This window comes from Poecile atricapillus, chromosome 3 (assembly GCF_030490865.1).
Source record: "Poecile atricapillus isolate bPoeAtr1 chromosome 3, bPoeAtr1.hap1, whole genome shotgun sequence".
Classification (NCBI taxonomy): domain Eukaryota; kingdom Metazoa; phylum Chordata; class Aves; order Passeriformes; family Paridae; genus Poecile; species Poecile atricapillus.
The window spans coordinates 57,761,596-57,788,071 of NC_081251.1; the positions used below are offsets into that span (position 1 = coordinate 57,761,596).

The following is a 26,476-nucleotide window of genomic DNA, read 5'->3' on the forward strand; positions in this document are numbered from 1 at the left end:
TGCAAAAAAATAAATATTCCTACTAGCTTACCTAAATATTTGATTTGTACTACCAAGACAATATAATTTATTTTTAAATTGCTGCTGTATTAATGTATACAGAATGATACAAGAAACTTCCAGTGTGATAATTGGTATTTTTTTATCTAGCTAGACCCTAAAGCCATGTTTTTACTCTGCTATTTCTAGGTGGTTTACAAATGAGATTGGAAATTTCTTCTGTTAGTCATTCTTCCTCTTACTAGGCACAGGGAACAAATCCTGCAAACGCTTGCATGTGAGAAGCAGTCACTGATCAGCAATCCCCAGAGGCCTCCCAGAACACAAAGACACCAGACTAGCAAGCACAATAAAATTGAGAAGGAAGTGATAAACTGGACACTGTTTTCATGAAAAGTGTAGCAAAAAATCCAGAACCAACCATTTTAACTCCTTAGGAAAGCTGATGGAGTGTAATAACCATGAGGTCTTTTTTCCTGTGTCTCTTCTAGAGCACGTACTGCCTGGGGTTACATTACCAATGTTCATGTCAGCAAGGTTAGTCCCAGCCCTGGGAAATCAGATCTTCTGATTATGGGCTAAACTAGCTTATTGCAAATTTGGAAATACAAAGCAAGCTAAACAGCTTTGTGGCATATTATTCAGGTCAGAAACAAATCCTTGAATTTTTTAGCATTTATAAGGGCATGATGATTTGTACAGATGAGCACCAGAACTAGAGAGAGAGAAACCTGATCCTGCTATTCAAGTTATGCTTAGGCAACTGAAGGACACAGATACTGAAGTAACATAGTTTACTGCTTTTTTACCAAGCAAGTAAAGCTGTTGTAGCAGGGAAAAAGATAGGCCAAAATCAAGTGCTTATCTGAATATATCTTTACAAGATTTCTTTTCAGAAAATAGAATTAGGGGTCCTAAGACAAAAAATGTTTTATTAATTAGTCCCATTAATTACTACCTGTTCCTACTTAAAACTGTACCTAAAAATGCATGTTTAAATGTTTCTAATTCCTATATTCTGTTTTGCACAGGCTTTATGCATTTCATTAATGAAAAAACAGAGAAAGACTTACCAGGTGGCCTGACAATGAGAAGAGGATTGTCTAGAAGAAAAAAAACACATAGAAAATTTAGTATTTTGTTCCAAACCTTGTTTTATAACGTTTATGGAGTCGCTGATTGAACATTTTCAATAATGTGCTTCATCCTATGATGGTATTCTTTATTGAATATTACCGGCAGGTCAAACCTTACACTTGCATTAGAAGAGCACTCTGAATTGCCAATTTCTTTCTCTTATAAACTTATCACTGTAACTATACCACCTGGCCTTGCATTTAGCAACTGGTTTTTATACTTGTGCCAGTTCCAAAGACACCTTTGGCCATGACAAATGAAAGATCACTGCTGCAAACAAAGCTTTAAATTTGGTGTATTTAACAGGTTAAATAAAGCTCAGAAATGGGCTGATTTTGGATGGGAAAACTAGGCATTCAGGCCCATATGCTGGCAGCAGGAAAACGATCTGCAAGAGACAGCATAGAATAATGGAATTGTTTAGGTTGGAAAAAGGTCTTTAAGATCAGTGAGTCCACTGTCAACCCAGCATTGCCAAGTCCTCCACTAAACCATGTCCCTCAGTGCCACACCTATACATCTTTAAATACTTTAAGGGATGGGGACTCCCCTGGGCAGCCTGTTCCTTGACAGCCCTTCTCTAGACACGTTCCAGCATCTCAAAGTCTTCCTTGTAATGAGGGGCCCAAAACTGAACAAAGGACGTGAGGTGTGGCCTCACTAGTGCCCAGTACAGGGGCACAGTCACTGCCCTGCTCCTGCTGGCCACACCACTGCTGATACAGGCCAAGATGCCATTGGCCTTCTTGGCCAGTGGGGCAATGTTGAATACTATGCTTGGATTAATACTTGAGCGTCTTATTCGTTTAATGAAAATCTGAATATGTTATCCAGGACCATTGACTGATCTCGCATTTCTGTCTCCTTTCTGTGATGATTTACTTCAGTGGTTTTTAGTGGAGCTTCCGAAGGGAGCACTACACAGTGAAGTCAAATGAGAAAGGGCAGAGACTGCAGAAACCCCATGCCACTGAAAGGGCAAAATTTGCAAGAAACAACAAGACCGTTCACTCAAAGTAAAGACTGAAAAATTTGTTCTTTACTATTTAGTGGAGTCACTAGCCTCTGGCTCCATGGAAGTAGAAGAAGAAACAGGCAAAAAATAGTTCCTTGACCTACTATTTTTAGAAGGGGGTGTTGCTCTTGAATGTACTATTAGCCCTCTGAAAGAGCAGCATGCCTTGTCAAAAGAAAAAAAGAATAGAGAACTTTGCCTGTCTGATGGAACTACTGCATTCTGCATTTCTTCCAGAAACTGCTTCCAACTGTTTAGCTGTTCACAATTAGGAAACTAATTTATGGCTAAACTAATTATGGCTATGACTAAATATTTGGTCAATCTATCAAAGAACGTAAAGTTCCATTGCTTCTGTATTGTTGAATATCAGTAGCCCTTTGTATTTGAAATTCAGCTTCCTGTTCCCCTGGAGCTGATTTTAACATCACTTACATTTTCATAGTGGCATTAGGAGTGCGTATTATTTTCCTAGCTTAACTGAAAACAAATAATTAAAGTTTAAAAAACCCCAACATAATATGAAAGCAGCAAGTCCAGAATAACCGCTGTTATTGGCATGCTGGTTTCATAATTGCCCTGCCGCATCTGTTATTATGAGTTTTGAGATGAAAATAAAAAGAAAACTATACCAGATTCTGTGATAAATGAAACTGAAGAGCTAACAGGTCCATAACCAAAGGGATTCTTTGCTTGGACTTTGAAATAATACCTGAAACAAGAAGAGAGGGGAAATAATATTGAAACAGATTCCACAGCAACGGCTAAATTATAAATAATACTAAACCAGGGTAAGAATCAAAGCAGAAGAATTACACTGAGTATACTTTGCATTAAATGGAGTTGGATACTGAGCCAGAGTATGAGCTGGCTGTTACAGACAAATGTCTCCTTTTTGCAATTGCTCCCATGTATATTTTTGGAACACGTATTTATATATCATCTCCCTTCCAAAAACCACATACAACAACATCCACTTTCTACGAAACAACTAATAGCAAAAGACTAAAAGAAAAAGTTGCAAGAAAATCAAATTTTGATCTCAGGAATAGCTTTAAACCAGATTAACTCCTGGGGAAGCAGTGTTGCAAACTGAAAACTGAAACTGCATCAGATTTATATGAGATCAGAAGCTAAGCTTTTGACCTTTCTGTAAAAACTCCAGCAGCATTAAGCTCACAATACTTGGGTAAAAGAAGAAAGCATCACATGATATCTTATTGATTCCTCCAAAGTATTTAAATCACATGCTTAACTCAAAGCACATGAATCACTACTAGAACTCCATTCTTTGTTCAATAGAAGCAAATTTATCCTCACCCTTAGAGAATACATGTAAGTATTTTAGTTCATTTTTTAGTTCATTTCCAAATACAATGACTTTTAGTTGATGCCTACCCTGAATTTTTTCTTCAGATGAATGTTTTCTTCTTTTTCTTTTGTATTTGTATCAGTCCAACAGAAACAAACTAGAATGGAAGATTACTTAAAAATTTCCAGCACAGCAATTTTGAAATTCCTGAGTTTAGGTTTTCCTTTCTTGCCTGCTTGCTCAATTTTATTCTTGTAAATAAATTAATAAAAAACATTAAAAATTATTGTGCCTCTGTAATATCCACATAGCATTTGGATCTTGATTTAGCCTCTCATCAAAAAGCAGATATGTCCAAAAGCTGTACACAGTTAACAGGACAAGTGCTTACTTGCATGGTTGCCACCAAGCACTGATTACCTCACCTGACAGTGTCCCACCTGAATGGCAGGCCTGATATATCACAGCTGGTGAAAGGGAGTCTACTCCATCAAAAACATCAGGCTGCTCTTCCTGGTGAAGGTCTCTCCATCCTGCACAAAAGCCTGCCAGTGCTGCTTCATTGGCACAGGCCACACTGGGCTGAGACACGATGCTCATGCTTTACCAGGCAGCAGGTAAACTCAACACAATCCTGTTGCAAGGACTTTGGTTGTTTTAGTCTGCCACTCAGTATTTACCATGTGCACTGTCCTGTACCATCAGCTGCATCTGCTCCTCTCAGACTTAACCACATAGCAGGGCCGGGGGGCTCCTGAAAGGCCCCTCTCTGGCCTAAGCACAGCTAAGCACACATGAAAGTATTCACAATGATGTAACAGTGGGGACACAGTTGAACTGTCCCTTTAGCAAAACTGTTTGGGTTTTTTTCATTAAAAAGAATATCTTTTGTCAAGTCAGGTGAACTGCTTTGCCTTAAAATGAAACTAATCTTTATGAAAAGGTAGGAAAGATGTACAAAACCTTCTTTGGCCAAACATTGGGTTTTGCCAAGAAGCAAGGTGATTATCTCCAGGGTATGGGCCAGGCCATCTTGTTTATTCCTTAAAAATTACAGGTAGGTTATCTAGGTGAAATCAATGTGGAAGCTACTAGAATTGAAATATTCTTCATCCATGGCACCAAATTTACCTGGTATCTGTGTTGGACCTGGAGCACATGCATTGTCAGACCCTCTGTGGGACACCTTCCCATATCTGCATGAGGGACATGTCTCCTGTCCCTGCTGTGTCCCGCAGCTGATACCAGAAAACTACTCCACTATTTGCTTTCTGCAGCCAGCTCTGCCTTCAGTTAATGATGCTCACAAATAGCTCACAGGTTTTTTTAAAAAGACACTTATGCTGTGGCAAAAAGAAAACATGATAAATAACAGAACTCAGCAAGGCTGGGCTTTTTGCTCATGCCCAGCACAATCCTTTTGCTGGCAATAAAGATTGCCCCTGTTTTTAACTGCTGATAGATTTTTTTGTATAAAAGAGCATTTAGCATGTTTGGGCAAAGAAGAGAGGGAAGGCAAAAAGCCTTCCCTGTGCTTCTCCTCTCTGGCCACCCAAGCAGAGCATGTCAGCCTGAGCACTGTTTTAATCCCAAATTGCCAGTGCTCTCATGGGGCACCTGCATTCCTCCACACCTCCTTCACTAGCACTTTTGTCACCTGGATTGGGACAGGGGTGAGCAGCACAAGCCTGTCCACTGCACCAAGCAGTGTTTGCTGTAACTGCTTCAGAAGAGCAGGAGAAAAATGCTTTCCAGCCCACACCTTTCCCATACTGCTTCAAAGCATAGTGGAAAGTATGGATGCCTGACTTCCCACTGCCTCCAAAGAAGTACAATCAGATACCACCTTTCAACACAGTGGCACTGAGTAACCCTTTAAATACACTTAAGACATGTGTATTCCTGATAGCCTCAAAGCATTCCCACCAGACATATGCATGCCATAATCCCCCTCAAAACAGGAGAGACAGCAGCCCAAGAACCTTGTGCAACTCTTTAAATTGGGAAAACCATGCAGATTTGTATCCAATGCATAATGCAGGAACTGATTACCTATGCAACCAGGACAACTGTGCATTCAGCTGTCCTGTTACACACACAGAAGCCCATCTAGGGCATATAATAATTCATGTTGCCTGCCTGCCTGTCTAATAAAAAACCCACAGTGATGAGGTCATGAGTACATTTTTCTTCACTAAACTGGAAAAATTATTCCTAAGCCTTTATATACACAAGAAGGCTCTAGTCGTACCAGAAAGAGAGCCAGATCTCATGACTTGCTGACCTGTGATTTAAACATAGACAATGCTATGACTGCTGTATTAAGAACATCAATAAAATAATGCAGTTGGGATATATTTCTTTCTTAGACATGACAAATAAAAAAAGAAATTGCCAAAGCCATTCTAGGTCCAGGAATCTGACATTTTCATTAGTCAGAATCTTTCAGTTGATGAATTTGCCAGGAAATCTCAAATCAGTATAACTCAACTGGTTTTCATCACATAAATACATGAACAAAATTTTCAATATATAATTTGATTTACATTTTGCTTAGGCAGAACTGTATAAATTGTTACCATGAGGCACAGAAGAATCACAACAGATGCAGTACCATTTGTTGTTCATTTTCAATACAAACAAGAAAAAAGCTTTTTCTCCTAAGAATTAACTTTCTTTGAGATTTTGTATACCAATTCTAGTGATATATCAAGAAATGACATGGTGAACTGTAACGGCATTCAATATATAATGTTTTTTCATTTAGGCTACATGAGTAATTGTTCAACATACCTGTCATTTGGAGTAGAATTATTCTTTGACTTAATTCAAGGTGTCTCCCTTCTGTTGGAATTAAATAGCTGGCACTCCCAGTGCAAAGTGAGATAATCACTCAGCATGATAATTAGGGAAGCAGCTTTTAAAAAAAAAAAAAATTAGCTAGCTGCAAATTCTTTCTTCCAGACTTTCCAAAGGCATGCCTGCATGGATCCTTAGCCCTGCACTCTGTTCAGCGGCAGGCTGAGATGGCAGCAAGGGCTAAAATCCTCTTCCTACAACTACACCATTCCTCCATAAGAAAAATGTGTAAATCAGTGCCTGCAGGTTCACAGGCAAAGTGTCTCTCTCCATCTAAAGCGTCCCACCACTACATCCCTCGTCAATATTTACAACTAATTTTATAATAAGACATTAAAGCCAAGCTGGCAGAGGAGCTTCCTATAGAGCTGGTGTGAGGCAGGTATGTGCCACACAGGTTTACCATTGCTCAAGACAATGATTCCATGGGCATCTTAGCTCTTCTGTGTGGCCCTGGTGGCACAAAGCAGCCACCTGTGGTTGATGCTGCTTGTTGGCCATATTGTGGCTTTGTTTTAATGGAGATATAGAAAAGAAATAGAAATTTTTTGTGCATCTGACTCCCTGAAACAGAAGATCCAAGCTCTGTCTGCAGTTGAAAGCCCTAAGTAAATATTTAAGAAACTCCTATGAAATACTCTGTGCAACACTGGAATCGGTAGCAGGCACTGTGGGATCAAAATATTCCCAGATGGAACAAAGCCCAAGTGAACAGAGAGAAAGATTTCAGGAGACATGGAGATATGGGGGTGAAGGATGATGTTGTAAATGATGAGTCTCATGAGACTATCTAGCTACTCCCATCAGGCACTGACACAGCTTTCCTGAAAACAGCAGGAAAAAGTCTAACCATGCTCAGGAAGGGGACTGAAATGTTTATGGCAAGGATTATAATGTTTCTGACTGCAGAAGACTGGATTTGGTGGTTGAGAAGATTCTGTCCAGCCCTTTGCATCATCTTTTGTGACAGCTGAGAATTAAAGTTAGGGAAGGGATCTTGTCAAAACTACTGGTTTCAAGATTTAATATGATTTAAAGTAATTTTAGTGTTTACAATCACACATCACAAGGAAGCAGCTCCTATGCCCACTGAAGCGGAGCAGAGTTTCACTAATGGAAAAACTTCCACTTCTCAGATGGAGGTCAGACCAGGCCTCAGAAGAAAATTTATGACATGGATTAAACATAGATTTCTGTTTTGTTTGTAAAACCTAAATAACAGGCAGATGTTTTCCAGGATATGTTAACAGCTTGAATTCTTCTCTGGTGCTAACTTCAGCCAAGATGCCAACCTGCTTCTCATACACTGCACATGCTGCAAGGCTGCACCACCCATAGCCCCTTGTGGGACGCCCAGTAGCCAACAGTGTCTGCTTACAGTAAATGACTTAGACATTTCTCACAAAATGAACTAACAATGCAGACACAAAATTTTTAGACTAACTTCAGCTTTTCTGCTGTATTTTCTTAGGCATGGTATCTTTTTCTAGTGGTTAGGGAGTTATTTTTATAACAAAAGGTATGCGATCAATTCCGTCTGTGGGTCTGAAGAATGTAAATGAGAATGGCTGATACATACAATTTCTCTGTTATAAAGATCCTTCGTTCTCCACCACAGACCCCACATGAAGCCTTTATTGCCTTGACAGAGCATACAATAGGGGCCAATGGATTATACTATCTTCAGGAAGATGCTGCTAAAACAATACACTTAAATAAATAGCACTTGCTTGAACCTCTCTATCATGAAACAGAACCTTAATTCTACAAGACAGTCACCAGGTTCATGGAGATGCATGACACTGTTTCTTTCTCCTGTGTTGTCCTAGCACAAACCCTATGTGCCTCTCCAAGCAGTCAATCCTCAAATCTGCAGCTCACCATCAAGTAAGGCATGTTAATTCCAGCCCACAATCCCAGTGAATCTCTCCACTGCATGAGCAACACCTTCCACCAGTGCCTAAAAGACTGCAGACAGCAGCATGTGAAGGGCCTATCCCAAGGGAGCACCAAAAGAATTTTGGGCTCAGGATTTGAGAGACAAGTATGTGAGACACTGAGTATCTCTCTAAAGGAGTAATTTGAATGCAGTCCCTCTGTAGCTGCTTACTTTCCCCCCAGTCACCACAAATTATTCCAGGATCATGTGAAGCATGCATTCTTGTTCTGCCACTTCAGTCAGATTTTTTGTAAGATAAAAACCTAAAGCTCCACAGCCTCACTTTATACCACCAAGCCTTCTCTTCCAGCACTATTCATGAGAACAGAAAGCAAAAACAAACCAGTGGGCAGCACTTCCCCAGCAGCCTTTAGGCATCAAATCTTGGCCACATATATGTTGGAATGGCCCACATCACATCAAATCACATCATGGGTATATTTTAGTATATTTTGTATATTTTAGTGTACTTCCCCCCCCAACATTTGATTCAGTTATGCAAAAGACTAGAAAATGCATTTTAGAACAAGGTTTTCTTTGTTACTGATAAGTGTTTTCATACACACAAACATATATACATGTACACACTGCCATCTGCTCCAGAGTTAATATGGTAAATAAATATGTTGTTGTACAGTTTATAGAACAATTTGCTGTCCAACAGAATGAGTAAAATCTAAATCAGATGTAAACATTTATACTAAGACCAAGAAAAACAACTGATAATTCTCAAATTTTTTTTTATTTCCTTAACAGAGCTGAAAAGGAGTGGATCAAATCCTTACCGTGTGTTTGGCTTCAGGTTCTCAATTGGCAAATGAGTAGACCCTGCAGTCCTGGTTGACCACTTATTCTTTAAAAAGTCATCATAGGATGCACTATAAACCAGATAGCCTGTAAACAGAAGTATTTGTGAGGATTATAATTAAATTTTAAATCAATGATATCTCTAGGTGTCATGGTAAATTTTTAGGATTAAAAGGAGCTGAAACATCTTTGAATACGAAAATGATTCCATGCCTAACTCCTGGAAAATCCTGGCCTATAAGAATTTCCTACCAATAGCTAATAAGGATGGAGCATTACATCAGAGGCACCCAGTTGTGAATTCTGATTTAAAAAACAGTGAAGGCAAAAAGATGACAGAGGTAACCTGTCATTCACTGTTTTAAGTGACACATTGACTGTGTAGACACTAGTACAAATGGTCATTCAGGAAAACTTCCCCTTCTCCACTCTCCCATCAGGAGAGAAACCCTCAGGAGCATACCTGTTACCGTGTCTCCTTGAGCAGGTTTGGCCCAGTCCACAATGACAAAGGAGTGACAGCCTTCAACTGCCACAACTGTGATGTTGTGAGGGGCTTTCAGGGGACGCTGATCTTTCTCTCTGAAGTCATTGGGAATGATTTCATCAAGGCTCTCCACTTGGAAATGCTCCAGGGCCTCTGTCAAGGAGCAGGGGGCTGCTGGATCCTTATTGAGATAGGTCACATACGGAGCTAGAAAAGACAGGGAAGGCAGCATTTAATTAGCAGTTTGAGGTATCCCAGAGTAGCACACAGGCTGGCAATTTCCTAAAGGGAGTCAAGTTTTGTGGTGCATTTTAAAATTTCTCACTGTCCACGTCCAGTCCAGAGACCACTGCCAACAAAGCATGGCGTACAGCCAATTTGATCGATGAGCAGGGGGAATGTGATGCCAACATTCAGGTTTGCCTACCCCACACTCCCAACTGTACCAAATTATGCAAAGAAGGAAGGACTTTCTTTGCTACAAGAGGCAGATGAGAGCAGTCTGACTGCAGCACCCTCTGCACGCTACCTCCAGCTGCTCTGGAAGGTGGGATGAAATGTCACCCAAATTCTGCCTTTCCAGCATGGGAACAGATCCCTGCCAGGGCTTTCAATCATCAAAGACTTTACAGGTCTAAGTGGTTGGTTCTTACACAAACATCCTGGAGCTGGATCAAAACAAGAAAAGAAACATGAAGAGTAATTCCAAGGTGAAGTCCAGCCAGTTTAAAGGGATTGTTGTGGTCCCCTGGGTACTAAGGGACCAGGAGCCATAAGTCCCTACCGTCCAGGCATTCCAGGCTCCCAACCTGTAAGTTCTATTTTTAAAAGCTTTATACTGACTGGAATTTCACTTCAGTTCAGGAAAAGATTAAACCATCTTTTTATTGCCTTAAAAGTCACCGTAACATTCAAAGTAAGGACTATAAAACTTGCTTTGGAAATGTTTATTCAGTTGCAATAATACAATTCATTGAAATGGTAATATTATTTCCCTAGTGCCTTGAAATGTTCATAAACCAACGTTTCTTGGTTTATCTTACTGGATTTCGTGCCCTAAAGGAATTTTTTCCAGATCTTGCAATGAAGTTAATTTTAGCCTCTCCAGCTAAATGAATCAAGAAGCACTGTCAGCAAGAGAGCCGAATAGAAATATCATGAAATTGTTTGGACAGGGAAACTGAAGATGCACTGGAAAAAGTTTTGGCATCTATAAAAACAAATCTTTTACTCCAGCAGCAGAGAGTTCCACTCTAAGCCACATGAAGCTTGGGGATATTGGAAGGGAAGCCAAGACATGTCAAAGATGATTCTCCATCCCCTGAACTCTTTTCTGAAATTCCAGGTGAGGCAGCAGCTGACCTGACCTCAGTTCAAGTGCCAGAAATATGTAAAGGGCTGCAGGGGGTGTCACCAGTCTGGGGTGGAGGCTGGAATGCGCTGCCCTACAGTCTCCAAATCCCTCTGTTCTGACCCCCAGCTGCTTCTCTGACAAAGAAGCAGAGCAACTCTGAAGTCAATGCTGCAACACCAACCTATACACTTGAATGGCTCATGTACACAGGAGACATGGCTCATGTAATGGGGGTTCCTTCACCAAATGCCTTCTACCAAGAAAACATTCAAATACCAGAATCATATTTATCTCTATTGAATTTATTGTTTGGAAAGTTCATGTCCAAAATACCATTCATTCCTTGACTTTGAAGCACCCTTTTGACATACATGCTTGTGCAAAGTGGATGAAATCACTGGGGTTGAACAGATCAGTGTAAAAGAATCAGGTCCCCCAGAGGAAGACTCACACCTAGGTGGAGACTTGCCCTGCTGGAACTATTGGTGTGAGGTTAGATGCAGTTAAGCTGAATTGAGCACTGGTGTAGACACTCTTGCTCTCTTACTAACTTCAGCTAGACCACACAAAATGCAGAACACAGAGCAGAGCACTTACAATGAAAGAGTATGAAGAGGTTTTTACTGGTTCAACAAAATTATTGTGGGCCCACACATAGACATGCAAGCACAGAAGCAAGGAAAAAAGTACTGCTGTTCGTGTTTCCAAGGTGGCAATCCTTAAAAGGACCACATACACATCTACTGGATGTGTTTGTGCAATGGTCTGAGCTTAAGGACTGGCCTTGCTGGAACAAGAATTCTTTGTAGCACAAGTAGTAAGCTACATAAACCAAAGGACATCCTTACCCGTGAAGCGTTTCTTCCCAGCAATATCATATTCTGACACAGGGCCAGTGCCAACAACACTGGTCTCTGGATAGATGACCTCCAATTCTGTTGTTGTAGAAGCAGTGGTAGTGGTGACAGTGGTGGTGGTCGGCGGCAAAGTGCTCTCAAAAAACTCATAGTCTTCAGAGGAAACATAAGATGAAAATGTTAGCATGCTTCATCTAATTTTGGCTTAACTATGAGAAGGGAAACAATTCTTCACCAGCCACAGTCCCAGAGAAGTGCTACACAGCCCGCCCTGGCTACTGCACACTCCTTACGGAACTCTAGGTCAAGGTTGGTCACACTTCAGCCTTGCAATGGTTTCTACCAAGCTGATGGATATGGAAAACATCTTTGTCCCAGAATACTCATATCGCTGCTAATTTAGACCTCACTCACACAGTTAAACAGGATGAAAATTAACAAATGTATTTGTACAGCAATATCCTGAATGTGCATCTGCCATCTCCTCTCACAAAACCCAGGAGAAGATGGCACAGTAATTGAATCCCTGGCCAAAGCCCTCAGATGCTGAAGGAATTAGAGAAGGGAGAGAAAAAAATGGCTAAGGAAACTCTGTGTTGCAATTTTAAAGCCCTAGAGGTGGTTCATATTGCTCTCAAACCCTCCTGTGACTGGAGGCGTAGAGCCCAGTACTTCCCATTTGTGGTCCCTGCAGGGCCATGAAGGAAGGCAAACTGTCCCACATGAATCTCATAATGTTCAGTCCTATTAAATTCAGTGCTCTTTCAAAAGCTACTGTGTTACCTGATAGGCACACAAAATGAAGGGAAAGTAGCATTTGCATCCCTGCCATGACTTCATGCAGGCAGGGGAACTCAGCTCCTGTCTTTGAGTGTTTTGTGCTTAAACTGCTACAGCGTGTATTTTCTGCAGGTGAGCTGTGCCTAAGGGGAGACCTGGCAAAAGACCTGTGCACTGAGGATCTTCTGCATCCATGGAGATGTAAAGAATATGGGATGTATGTCTTGTGCTGTTTCTAGTTCATCCCCTCCTCGCACATTCTAAATGTCAGTTTCAGTATGAAGTGATTGGAATTAAAAGTACAAATCTCTATATCTTTCACTCCACTGCTGCGCTCTCTTTTAAAATGTTTTTCTGTTGTTGGTTAGACTTAAGATCCCATAACTACAACCACAAGTTAAAAAAAATGACATTGTTCTAGAGCCATATATTCTACTAAAAAACTTTTTGTTTCACTGAGGTCTGTACTTATCCACTTCCATATGTGGAGGCAGAAGTGGGAACTTGAGGACTAAAAGAGATAGAACATCAGATGTCACTGATGGCAGAAAGTGAATTTCAGTTCCAGTAATTGAGAATTTGCATTCCCTGTGCAAACTTACAATTAAATGCTGTGATTTGACACTTCCTCTTCAGCTAAATTTTGTATGTCCTTGATTCTAATACCAACATGGCATGAATATAATCCTGAAAAAAATATTTCCCTCTTTTCCTTTCATTTGATTTCACATCTCTTTGATTTGAATTACACATTAATTAAGCAGATTAATTACTTTACATGCAGGTGATCTCATTCAGTATGAGCATGCTTAATTGTCTAAATGCAGACTACACATTAAAGAAAGAACTCGCTAAGGTATTTCAAAATGTTCAGGGCTTGAATGTTATTTGGGTTTTGTATTTTAGAGGAGGTAATTGACTTTGACTGGGAAGGAGTTAGAAGTTGCACCAGAGAAAGTGAATCTGGGATCAAAGCAGTGTCTGTATGACACAGCTCTGAAAAGTAATTTATTTCCTCAATAGGAAATTCCTGATAGATTGCAGGAGAGATAGAAAGGGATTTTTATGTCCAGTAACAGATGGTTTTGGACCCCTTTTCTTCACATGGGATGCAGCTCACCATTTTCCAGCTCACCACCACTTGCTTAAGCTCCCATTTACCAATCTGCCTCCTTGAACACAGTTCCAAAGAAAAAAAGAGAAAAAAGCAACATGCCACTTGCAATAGACCTCTACAGTTAAACCATACCATCATCATATATCACATATGCTTCTGGAGTTGCTGTCACGTCTGAATCCAGTCCTGAGAATGTATCTATTGACAGAGAAAGAAAAAGATGCTATAAGAATTCAATAAAAGAATTCTGGAATAAAGTTTAAAATAAAAATATTTAGCCAGTTGAATTGTAAAGAAAACAGATAACTTCCTGGTTTCCAAATAATGCAGTGACAGTCCACTCTGCACAATGGGAATAACAGATGAGAAGCTAAGTACAGTAGTCAGGAGTTCTTCTGGGGGAAAATGTTTTTAGGGCTGCTACACAAAATTAAGAGTAACCACCTTCCAGAAGCTCTGCCCCAGGCCCCAGCTGCTCTGGTGAAAGATAGAACTGCCAGCAACTACATAGTGATCACATCTGGATTTGACAATATTTTATAGTCTCAGAAGCAGCAGATGTGAAAACATATGCCAAAGAAACCAACCAAACAATTAAATATTTTTACCCAAATATTTTTGTGGAGGTATAAAAACAAACAGCCCACAGAGCCATGACATTTATAAACCATGTCAATGGTCTTGCAAGGAATGCAGCCTAAAAGGAATGGATTAGTAGAATGAAGTAATTAGGGCTGGATTTTCTGGGATTTTACTCTGCACTAGCTCTACCCTGGTCCTATGGAATGGCTGCCCATTACAGGTTGGGCCACATAGATGAGGCACTCTTTCTGCATTAGTTTCATCCAACATGAATTCAGTTCAGGAAATCAGATTGCTCCAGGATGCAAATGAAAGCACAGCAAGGACAGATGATTATAAGATGCACATGAAAAACACTCTGCTGATCCACCACAAAATCCAATGCAGCTGCACCAATAGACCTCCCAGCTGACTATTCCTTTATATTATCTCATTATCTCTGCAGGACATGACTCCAGTACCAGATACATCAGCCATCAAGTACATCTGATGAATCCCAAAGCCTTTCCTACACACTCTGAGGAAAGCATTTCTCCAAGTTATTCAGGGAAGCCAAAGACTACACAAAGCTCAGCACAGTCACAAAAAGCCATGCAAACAAAGCAAAAGCACGTTGGCGTAACCTGTGCTGCAGGTACCATCAGAAGTCTCCAGTGCCATGCTGGGGCTGGGGAGTTGCCAGCATGTGAACAAAGACAAGAGAAAGACAGCTTTGACCTCAGGACACTTCACATACATTGGTTACATTCCTGTAACACTCCATATGGAAGCAATAGTGTTATTTTTACTAAACCAGAACTGCAAACAGTGCAAAGTTTCAACTGCTGGTGTTAAATAGTTCACGAATATAATTTGAATGATACATTTTTATTTTGCTGATTTTTTTTTAGAACCAACAATTACTGTATAACTGCTTTTTTCTCATAAAATAATTTTCTTTTAATACACTGTGTGATTTTAATGCCAAAATAAACTTTAAAACATAGGAAATGGGTTTACTCTTGTCAGACTTTCATATATTAGAATCTGACATTTCCTCATGGTAGACTTCTGCAGCCAGTCTTCAGGAGATGATCCCCTTGGAAGTCACTTGACTTCTCTGAGGTTAGTCAGTCACAAAGTAGATTCTTTGCTGAATTCTTCAGATCTACCCACAACTGGCCAACATCAACCAACATCTATAATGTATGCACTTACCTTTGCCTACATCCAAGTAATCAAGAGGATCAGATATGCAGAAATTTGAAATCTTTCATGGGCAGATTTCAGCTCATCCATGCTTATTAGCTAGTAAGTCTTTGGCCTACCTACAGTCCAGCAAAGCCAAATTTCATTTTCTATTTTTGTACTCAATTTCAGTGTCTGTTCTTGTTTAGCTCTAGCTCTGTCATGGTGATGATAAGAGTACTTCCCAACAGACCTCTCATTTTATTATTTTCTGTACATACTCCAGCAGCAGTTCTTCACCTTGCTCCATCACCCTTTGCTGAAGCTCTTGAGTAAACCCTGCCTGTAACAAATGGGGCCAAATCTTCCTATGACCACTTGCCACTTTTGGCATCTATAAGGACGGTCTTGTTGTCTTTACTTGTCTTACAAAATCCATCACTTGATTTTACCACATGTAATGAGTGCTTAAGTCTCCACCTGTTCTTTTCTTTGTGAGTTCATGAATAAAGTTTAGTTGATTTCACTGACAAATCATGCCTCTGTGGCCAAACTCCTCCTTGAAAGTTAAAGACTGCTGAATCTAGTGAAAAGCTGACAGTTAATTTTGCTGGATGGAGAAAAAATCCTGCCAGAGATAAAAGAATTTGCCAAGGCTGAAGAAGAACATTTGGAGTTGGGTTTTGGCACTTACAGCCCCTCTCTGTTTGTGAGTAAAGTACTTAGCAACAAATATCAAGCTTTGGCAGAAAAAGTATTTCACTAAACAGTGTGGAATAGACTCAGATTAAAGGGAAAGACAAGATAAAAATATAATTTAATATAATTTGGAAATGATCAAATGAAAAATTGCATTGTTTTGATAATTCAAGTAATAGTTGATTACCCCCCTTGAAATATACACTTCCCTTGTTAAACAATAATAGCCATCATTAAATAAATGCCAAAAAGATATTTTCTTTTCAAGCAAGTTCCTTTGTGGAACAGGCAGGCTATTTTGCTATGTTTATCTAATACTGAAGCAGGTCACTAGGATTTAAAAAAAAAACTTTAAAAAGACTCTTTAGAGAAGTTTTCAGAATTCCCAGGTAGGGACTAATATTGCTCAAGCTATAAGGTAAGAAGCCTTAAGAATCAGGTAAGAAGCATAAATCCAGCATCATCTTGTCCTTTCAGGCTGCCACCATGAGGCATTTGCATATATACTGTCAAAATGACAGGCAGCATATGAGTTACTTTAAAGGCATTCTCATTGAACACACAGCCTGAATATAAACTCAGTTTTCATTCGTGCCTCTATCAAGTTCAAAGATTCAGCAAGCCCATCTGGTAGAAGGCAAAAAACCCAAGCAGAATTTTTTATGTGTTCAGAAAATCACATGAAAATTCCCCAGCCCACAACTCTGCTAAACATAACACCACAAAGGATTTTGTTGCTCAGCTTCTGGAGCCTACTTTCAGTTTCATCCCAGATATACATCATGAACTTCTACTGTTCTTACAAGGTGTATTCTCAGAAGAGGTCCTCCAGGTACCAAACAGCACAGGGCAAATAAGAGGAAACATTACAGGATATAATCAACATTTAAGATAAGCAAAAGGAGCTGAGGGTGTGTGGGAGGGATTCTAACTACCAAAAATCATGGTTCCCTTTAGGCAACTTTGAAAGTATGGGAGTGACTACATATAACAATATTTGTAACACTTCTGTAACTACAATTAATAACTTTGAACTTTCTATAGGGAAAAGCAAAACTCTTCATATTAGTATTTAATGATGATATGATTTTTACATACATATGCTTGTGTGTGTACACATCTGAGCATATCGACACATGCAAGCACACTTCTATAACTGCACACTGTCAAACGTGGCTAATTGTTAATAAATACTAACACTATAACTCATTGTAATTTCACCTGCACAAGGAACTGATATCTCTGACTCATTAGTTACCTAGGGCCACTGGTAAGGGAATTTTGTTTTCTGCTACTGAGATCTTCGCCCAAGATGCCATCCTTACACTCACTGTGAGTTGCTGAAGCCACACCTTTCTATATCACTGCCCTTTTTCAAAGTGATAGCTCAGCTTCCTAGGCCATGGTTACGTGACCTATGTGTAAATCTGCTTTGACTTAAAAGATACAGGTGTATGGGAGAAAGGTAAAGGGGCTTCATTACCCATTAAAACTGGCTGCTGCAGTTGTCAGATGTCTGACTGCCAACATGCTGGTAAAGTTATGGCTGTGCTGCTATTGCCCATTAGTAGACGGAGTTGAGGATTACCTACAAATGGGAAGGGTAAGGGCTACCATGGTGGTCCCTGATCTGGTTTGGCAAAATAAGCAGCTAATTTACTTGCAATGCAACATCCAGGTGCTGAAAGCATAAAACATGATAGGGAACAGGCTCAATACCCAAAGACTCTAGAGTCTAATATGTGTTTACTTTGGATTTCAGTTTGGCATGACAACCTAAGCTTATATAACTGCAACAGGAAAAAATGACACACACTGACATTGGTTTGTATCTTCATATATTAAAGAAATCAGTGTACAACTCTCTGCCTTATCTGTGCAGAACCTGGATTGCCTTTCACCAGCTTCATCTGTGCTGTGCTGGATTCCTGCTAGACAATCTATCTCCAAAGGCTGGCAGGAGAACAAGAATGTCACTTTGCAAATGCTGTTTCCACCATGGCTCAAAAGAGAGACTTTTCAGAATTCATTGTGATAAGTGAACACAAAATAGACAAAATATATAGCTCCTCCGGGTCCTACTCTGGCCTGAAATGGAATGACAAAAACTTATATGTAAGTGCTTTGACCACAAAGCTACTGCCTATACTTGTACCCCTGTGAGTGAACATATGCAATAAAAATGGATCCAACATAATGTAAGAAATTTGTTGAAAACAACACAATTCCATAAAAAACTTCAGCTTTGGTGAAAGTTGGCATTTTCCAGTGGAAGTCCATTTAACACCCAAACCCCTCTTCACATGCTATATTGTCAGCTCCTACCTTATCAAAAGGACCAAAATATTCAGAGGCAGATTCTCCACCATTCCACATCTGTTACAAACAGCACAGCCATGGAAACTCAAACAGCACAAAAGGAAATTACCTTCTGCATTGCACTCTGGCAGGCCATCAAACCCCAGGAGCAAGTTGCCTTCATCATCATACTGCCCGTAGGTGCCTGGAGGACAGCTTGGTGTGGGTTTCTCGGTGGGTGGGTCAGTGGTGGTCGGCTCAGGAGTGGTGGTGGTGGTGGTTGTAGCAACAGTTGTTGTAGTGGTTGTGGTAGTTGTCGTGGTAGTTGTTGTTGGTATTGTTGTAGTAGTAGTTGAGGGAGTGGTTGTTTTCTTAATCATTTCAAGACCAATCAGAGGCTTTCCTCCAAGGCTTATTATTGGCTTATCTTGTGCACTCGCTACAGGTTTATTAAATCTGCTATGTCCAAACAAAGGCAGTCCATCAGGACTCACCACTGGAGCGCCCTTTTCATCTAAGAGAGAAGAGCAAAACCAAAAAATCTCACCATTAATATAAGCCATTTCAGGATTATAGCACTAAGCATTGCTGTGATTTATCACATTAGATGCCACAGAAGCACTGAATACAGTGAATATAGCCTCCTGTAACTAAACTGACAGAGAAGGAAAGAGCCATGGCTAAGGGAGCTGGAAAACGGTTCAGAGGAACCTCAGAGAAACCACAGTGGTGTTCACATTTTTCAGCTGTTTGATAAACACTGCAGGGAGGTTTCATTGCAGAATCACAATGTGCAATGAAGGCATTTCATCTAAGTCACTCTCATAACTGTTGATGAAATGTATGATGAATCCATATTCTGCTCCTTAATGTCAAACATGTGCAAGGAAAAACTGGGATGAGCTGGCAAGATGCTGCCACTGTAGATAAACTTGTGTGCCAGATTCTTGGCCAGCTTAACAACAGGCACTGAATTTGTATTTGAGAGATCTGTACAGATGGACTGACATGCAAACAGCAGTCTCTTCAGAGAACACAAACAGGGTTTCTTACTATTTGTGGTTGTTTTTAGAAGAAAGAAATGACATAAACATATCCATATGGCTGATACAGTGCTAGCAGTGGGGAATAATTATTTCTATGTATACAAAGCTATAAGTAATCATCAATCCTTATTCTATCATCAGCCTTTATTCTGGCTCAGTTCTGCAGTCCTTTCTAATGCTGATACAAGTGATATGGACTTGAGTGATTCTTGTTGCCTCTCTGGAGGACTCTGGAGTCCCAAAGGGTGACTCAAAGCCTCCCCACATCCCACAATGTGCTTGAGGTACAAGCAACTCCAAATGGCTTGCATGGGACCTGGGGAATGCCTGAAGCATTCAACAGCTCAAAGATTTGTAAGTGTACAAAAACTGTAGAGCTTTTTTCTGTAAGAAGGAAGTTGTAACTTACCAACAATTGTACGTCCATCCCCTCCTAATTTCACTCGGAGAGGGTTGCCTTGGGAGTCTTGAAGGTATTTTCCTTCAGCATTTAACACTAGCCCTCGGTCAAGATCTACAATCTAAAAGCAATAGATGGACTCAAGTTTAGCTAACCCAAGAGGAGGTGAAATTAAATTTCACAACAACAGGAATCCTGGGGAAATTCAGACAGTAAGTGTGATGTTCAGGAATAGCTACAACACACTTGAACTTTTAAAACTAACTAAGTGTATAGTAATCACTGAGATATCATTGCTGAAGAGAGCAGACTCCCAGGAACTGGGTCCAGAGCTGCACAGCCAAATTCATATCACCTACTGTAGCTCTCATGTGCAAATGAGCAAATCCCTTGATTTTCTTGGGCTGTGTGACTGCTAAGGTGAATTCCTGTAATAGTGATTTCACTACGATGAGCTGAGTTATTTTGAAGATGGGATTTAGAATTATGTCTAACTAAAAAAAAAACCCTAAATATTAGACTAGTTACTTTATATTGAAATGGCAGTGAAAACAAAGTAGCTAAGGTTTTAATTGGGGTAGGAGACTGAAGAAAAGCGTCTGTCACATAAAGCAAATATGTCTGAGAGCTTGGACTGAATTCCAGAGCTAACTGCAATTAGAATTCAGTCCTTGTTGCTATTTCAACCCCAAACAGCTGAACTGTATGCTGTTTTAACCTGAGGTAACAGACACTGAGTCAAAAACCAGCACAAGGGACAGAAGCATCAATTCCAGGTTGGCAAGACAGACTTATATCTGGTGCTAAGGAAGACTGCAGCAGGAAGGACAGATGATGAGCAGATGATGAGATCAGTCTATGAAGCCCTCCAGGCCCCAGATTTGGCATAGATCCTCTTTCTTTACAAGGTGTTCATCCTGCTTGCAGCAATGCCTTCCCCTTGAGAGGCAGAGAAATGCCCCACAGCATTGCAAGGACTTTTCTAGCCCACTTTCTGGAGTCCATTTGAAGGACTTTGGGCAGGCTTTTCAAAACGCCTCCTTTGAATGTGACACACCTAATGCACCTTTCAATGTTGCTCTAATGAAAATGGTACCATTGAAGAGGCCATAAAATAAATGTCATTATGTGTCATGCCATGTGCAAGCAGCTCTACTGATGCCAAGGAGGCTGATCACAGACTCCTACTGCTCAGGACTTGGGAAAACATGCAGGAAGCACCAGGTCCTTCCCTTACTTTCCTTGGTTAAAAATTCGATGTAAAGGATTTCAAAAGACAGGGTGTGGACATATATGCAGCTTGTGGGGCTGTCCTATCATTGGCATCTGAACTCTTCTGCATATACCTCTGGAAACACTGTCTGGAAGAGTGGCAAAAACTACATAAGCGCATTTAAAGCATCGTGACAGTTATGGAGTCACTTTTTGTTCAGAAGTCTTGCTCAGGAGCTTCTACCTGGAGCACGAGTCTGGGAGAAGCATTGCTGAACACATCTTTCACAGCACCTATCCCAGGCAGTCTCCACTCACTCTGCACAGCAGACAAGAGCCCACTGTGTCAAGAGTCTCTGAGTCACTGGGGAGCACAAATCTCACTGACTCTGATGATAAAATGTTTCTCTAAATTTTACAGGAGTAATGTTATAGTTTAAAATTCAACCCATCAGGCTTTAAATTTAAAATGTTAAAACCCAAAATTTGTCATTAGATTTCAGTGGAACAGTGGAAACTAAACCACTAAGGATAGCTTCACATAATAGCTGCATTGACTAAGGACACTGCTTGCCTGTCTTTTCTTAATAAAAATACAAGTAAAATAAAAGGCCAAAACATCTTGAATTTAAAGAGAAGGTCACCCTACCCACTTTGCTCCTTGAGGGCCATTGATTACTTTCTGTCCGCTTGGTTTTCCATTATTACCAGGGATTACTTTTCCATTTCCATTTTTTGTTGTAAGATTTGGTCTGCCATTATAACCTGAAACAGGGAAGAAAACACTATTCTGAAGAAAGCTGTGCAACCTACATGCCATATTTTAAATTGCAAGTAAATACATTTTCTGGCTGATCTGAATATAAACAAGAACAGAAAGAGGCCTCACCATACTGCACAAACCAGGCACTCCATTTCTTCTTGGAGCAACTGCTGTGACACTGTCAGATTTTTGCAGCTGATACGAATTTGAAATTGCTTTTTCTGAAGAGGTTAAACACTCATTGTTCATCTCTGTCATTTGCTTATTTCTCTATTCCCTCTATTTTTTTTTTAAGAAAGCAGGGCAACATTTCTTCATGGCACTACAGTCATTAAAATGTTTGTGATCTTTGTAAGCATTTCAGAAATGGGATGGAGGAAGAAACCATTATTAAACACAACCCTTGTGCAATCCTATCCTTATACAAAGCTGTAGTGACAAACTGAAAGGAGAGAGCATGGGACTTTTCTCTACACCTATTTTTTTTAACCTGGAAAAGGAAGGAATCTCCTTCTCTAGCTGAAAAACCACTGCTAAACAGAAGCACACTCAGATTGCAAGTGGACAAGCAGTACCACTGAGCTGTAGGCCCCCCAGCTCTGAAAGGGCAGCAATTTTCATCTTATCTCAGAGACATGCCTTCAGAAAAATACAATGGGAAAAAAATATAGACTGGGAAAAAAAAAAAAACTGAATACTTGTGGGCTTATAACTTTACAACTGCATTGCTAGTAGTAACCTTAAATAACCTCCATACAGAAATCTGTTATTTTTTTCATGCCATACATCTCATCCCCCATGGTATTATTCAAGGTCTACTCCCATCATAAAGCTCTTTAATCTGGTGAACCTCTACACAACACAGAGTCTGACTTAAACATATCAGATGCAACAGCCCAGCTGCACAGCCCTCATTGTGTAACAGTGAGGCCACTTAAAACATTACTATCTACAGATAACACAGAAGGTATTTACTAAAACACTTAGGTCACTAAATATTATTTTGAATGTCCATGCATTGGAGGGAGAAAAGGTATTTCTACCTAGCCAAGTCACTGAGGCTGTCAGGGATTTTCCATAGGTGACATGAGGAATCAATACCTTGATGTGTAGTGGACCCTCTATTCTACTACCCAGGTCCACAGATATTCTGTCAGAAAGCAAGTCTCTAACTTTTGGGGTAAATCACAGCCATAAAGGTATTAGATGGTCTGGCTGTGATGGGTACAGTCCTCAACAGGTATGGGCAACCCCGAGCTGTCACTTAGAAAAAAGAGGAAAGTGGCTTAAAAACTCATCAAAAAAAACATGGAATGCCAGGGCATCATGAGGAAACGCCTCACTAGGCATGGGCAACTTTGGAACCTACAAAGGCCTTTTTGCAATGCACGATGAAGAGCTACATACCTGAGAGGTTGTCATATTCTGAGTACAAATGGGCTTTCAACAAGCATTTGGTGAAATAATTTCTTGATAAGGAACTTTTCCAGTTTAGCACCTAACTCTGTCACCCTCTCTGTGGATCATGGGATCCCATGCAGATCAGATTACAGGAGAAAGGGCTTGGGGCACCACATTACACCAAACAGGCAATGTCCTCAAGGACTGGGCTTCCCAGAAACCACCAAAATAAAAAGCAACACATTATACTAAGTAACTGAACCTGCATCCTGCTGGAGGACTTTTCATCTAACTGCTGATCTTGGGAAAAACACAATTAATGACATTAGTACAATAAAGGCAGGATACCTGATCTATAAGGAGGTCTAACAAATTGCCGCTGAGAAGGGCTTCCTAGCCTGGAGTTCAGTAGTCGCTGACGAGGAGATAAAGTAGAAGAAACTGCTGGAGAAATGGTGTGTGTGGTGGTAGATGCAGAAGAACGTGGCCAGACAAAGTTTGGTTTAGATGGGGTATGTTTGTTTGAGGACTGAGTAATCTGTGATGCTATGTCAGAGCTTCTTGGTAATTCTGGAGAAGACAATTTTAATATAGAAGGTTTTCCCATCTCTTCTTCTTCAGAACTTACTTTGTGAAGTAGAAGACTGTCCATAGATTTTCTTTTATTGTTAGCAGTGTCTTCATATACATTTTTGTTACCTCTAGAAACAGAAGGGGACCGTTTTGCTGCCAAAGATGTAGGTTTCTCTTCCATTTCTTTCTGGTCATATTCACTGTAATAATCATCTTCTTCATTAGAAACTGACTGATGAGATTTAGATGAAGAGGGGGAAGGAACTTTTTGAGGAAGTTCAGTGTTAGACAGTTTTGAGGGTAACAGGCCGTATTTTTTCTCTGTTTGGGATGCTGTTCTTGTAGCAGCTCCTGAGCGAGCAGGTAGTGAAGGATGAGCTTGTCTCAAAGTGGGTGACAACCTTTGATTATAGTGGTTGCCTTTTGCTGTATCACTGGCAGAACTGGAGTCTGGCCCAGTATGTTTTGGCTTGTTGGAAGGTACCTGAGAACCTGGATGCTGTTGCTTTGATTGAGATGAACTTGAGCTTCCCTGAGAGAAAGATGCAGATAATCCCCTAGAAGAGGACACCTCTTTAAGAAACACAGAGTGCCTGCTTGCTCTGTCACTGCCCTCTGTTCCATCCTCATCATCATCTTCCTGTAACTCTTCATTACTTTGGGATGAGACATGAGATGGGAGGCGCCGGCCCCTTGAATGCAGTATGGAAGGAGTGGTTTGTGCCCTCTGTGGAGGCTCTGAGTGGGAGGTCTTCTCCACTGGAAGATGAGAAGATAATGTCTTTCTAGGCAAAAATTCCCTTGGTTTTGAGCGAGCAAGTGTTTCTTTCATCTCTCGATTGCCCTGCTCTTCAGGTTTGTATTTGGAAAGAGAAGACTGCAAAAGAGAATGCTTTTCTGGAGCAGCTGTTTGACTTTGTTGTTCTTCTGAGTCAGAGTGGGGTGATTTTTCACCATGTGTGTCTCTGGGGTGAGAATTGGAATCGACCTGAGGATTTCTTCTCTTGGAATAGATTGCTGAAGAAGACTGCCTGGAAGAGGGCAAAGAAGGAAATAAGGGGTTTTCATCTTGTGAGTCTTCCCTATAATTCTTATCAACATCCTTTCCCTTGGATTTGGCATTGGTGGAGGAGCGAGAGTGAGGTGAAGTGTAACCAGGAACAGCAGACCTTGATGAGACTGCCACCGCAGCTGACTTTGAATTCTTCCATGCGTGGGAACTGGAGCCTGAGGATAGCCTTGTTTGCTGTGACCTAGAACTGGGCTGTCTTGCTCTGTCCTCTGCTTCTTCACTGTCAAACTCATTATGGGTGTCATGAGCATGGGAATCTGCTGATTTGGAAGCAGCTTGACGCGAATGACCTAGAGAGCCAGACCTACTGCGATGGCCCAAGACACCCTCATGAGAGACAGCAGACTGCCGATTCGATGGCAAGGACTGGTGACCAGGCTCTGAAGTTTTAGAAGACACTTTCACCAGCATGGGGTCAGGCATCTCTTCCACATTACTTGCAAGGCCATTATTTCTGGAGAGCAGAGGATGGGAAGAGGTCTTAGAAGGCACATTGTTGCTTTGCCTCAATTGCTTTGTTTCATTATCTGTGTATCTGGGAACGGACGAGGCAGAAGACTGTTGTGCTGATGATGGTAACAGTGCTGGTGGCTCACGTTTCTCTGTGCTCGTCTGTCTTGACATCTCAGATGTGTGGGTTCGAACAGATGTCCTCCCTGAGGCAAGGACAGGATGGACTGGCCGACTAGGGGACAAGGGTTTAACATTCCTCCTCTGATCCTGGGCTTTTGGCGGTGACGCTGTAGCTTCCTGGGAGGAATCGCTATTATCTGTCACCTCAGTGGATTGGAGATCAGGTTCCAGCTCTCCTGTCCTTCTAGAAGGTAACTGAGATTTACTTAGGACCCCTCGAGTCAAGATTTTATTCTTATATTCAGAAAGAAGATCCTTTTTATCACTAACAGCAGGTGAATGAACAGACAGCTGCTTAGAAGAAGGTGACAGCTGGGCTTTTGAAGAAACAGAAGAACTTTGAGGAGGAGATAAGCCAGCATTCCCAGTCTTTTTAGCCTCTGAATTATCTTGAATATTTGTCTTTTGCTGAGCAACTGAATCCTCCTGAGCAGCTAAGGGTAAAAAGAAAAATGTTTATTTATAACAATAGAAGATTCACAAAAACTGACCAAAAGCAGAAACCACCCAGGTAGCAATAACACAACAACTTACGAGAATATGAGACAATAATTATTTCTGTATTAACCAGGCTGTGGAGTCCAGCCAAGATAAGTTTTGGGTCGTAGGAAGGTATCTATGTGGAATTACTGTAGCTTGGATAAAACTTAGACCAATTAATATCAAATATCTAAAATCAGGGACTGCAACACCCTTTCAAGGGAACGAAATCTTCAGCAAAATTTAGTCATGTTGGTGGTATGGTGCTGTATTATCCCATGTGAGGCTGTGTCCCACCTTTTTAGCTAACGCAGCAAATATTCTGATCCAACAAGAGTAACTTTGGCAAGAGCCAAACACAAGGAGTAGTATCCAAGTAAGACACTAAGTGACATTCAAGAGTGAGAGCTGTCAGGAGCAGAGCAGCCAAAGACCCAAAGCATTACGTTTTTTGGCCTTTGGAAAATAAGAGCACATAATGTTGTC

General features: G+C 40.7%; 1 protein-coding gene across 1 annotated transcript in view; it reads right to left on the reverse strand.

Moving 5' to 3' along the window:
• Positions 1 to 26,476, reverse strand: part of FNDC1 (fibronectin type III domain containing 1) — a 58,806-nt gene that overhangs the window by 3,275 nt on the left and 29,055 nt on the right. The window contains exons 8-17 of the mRNA XM_058836548.1: positions 23,581 to 25,944; positions 21,718 to 21,833; positions 19,866 to 19,977; positions 18,541 to 18,924; positions 13,797 to 13,862; positions 11,759 to 11,920; positions 9,533 to 9,763; positions 9,048 to 9,156; positions 2,785 to 2,864; positions 1,074 to 1,103 (exon numbers count right to left, since the gene is read on the reverse strand). Of these exons, the coding sequence (XP_058692531.1) occupies positions 1,074 to 1,103; positions 2,785 to 2,864; positions 9,048 to 9,156; positions 9,533 to 9,763; positions 11,759 to 11,920; positions 13,797 to 13,862; positions 18,541 to 18,924; positions 19,866 to 19,977; positions 21,718 to 21,833; positions 23,581 to 25,944 (3,654 nt within the window). The remainder of the gene's footprint in view (positions 1 to 1,073; positions 1,104 to 2,784; positions 2,865 to 9,047; positions 9,157 to 9,532; positions 9,764 to 11,758; positions 11,921 to 13,796; positions 13,863 to 18,540; positions 18,925 to 19,865; positions 19,978 to 21,717; positions 21,834 to 23,580; positions 25,945 to 26,476) is intronic.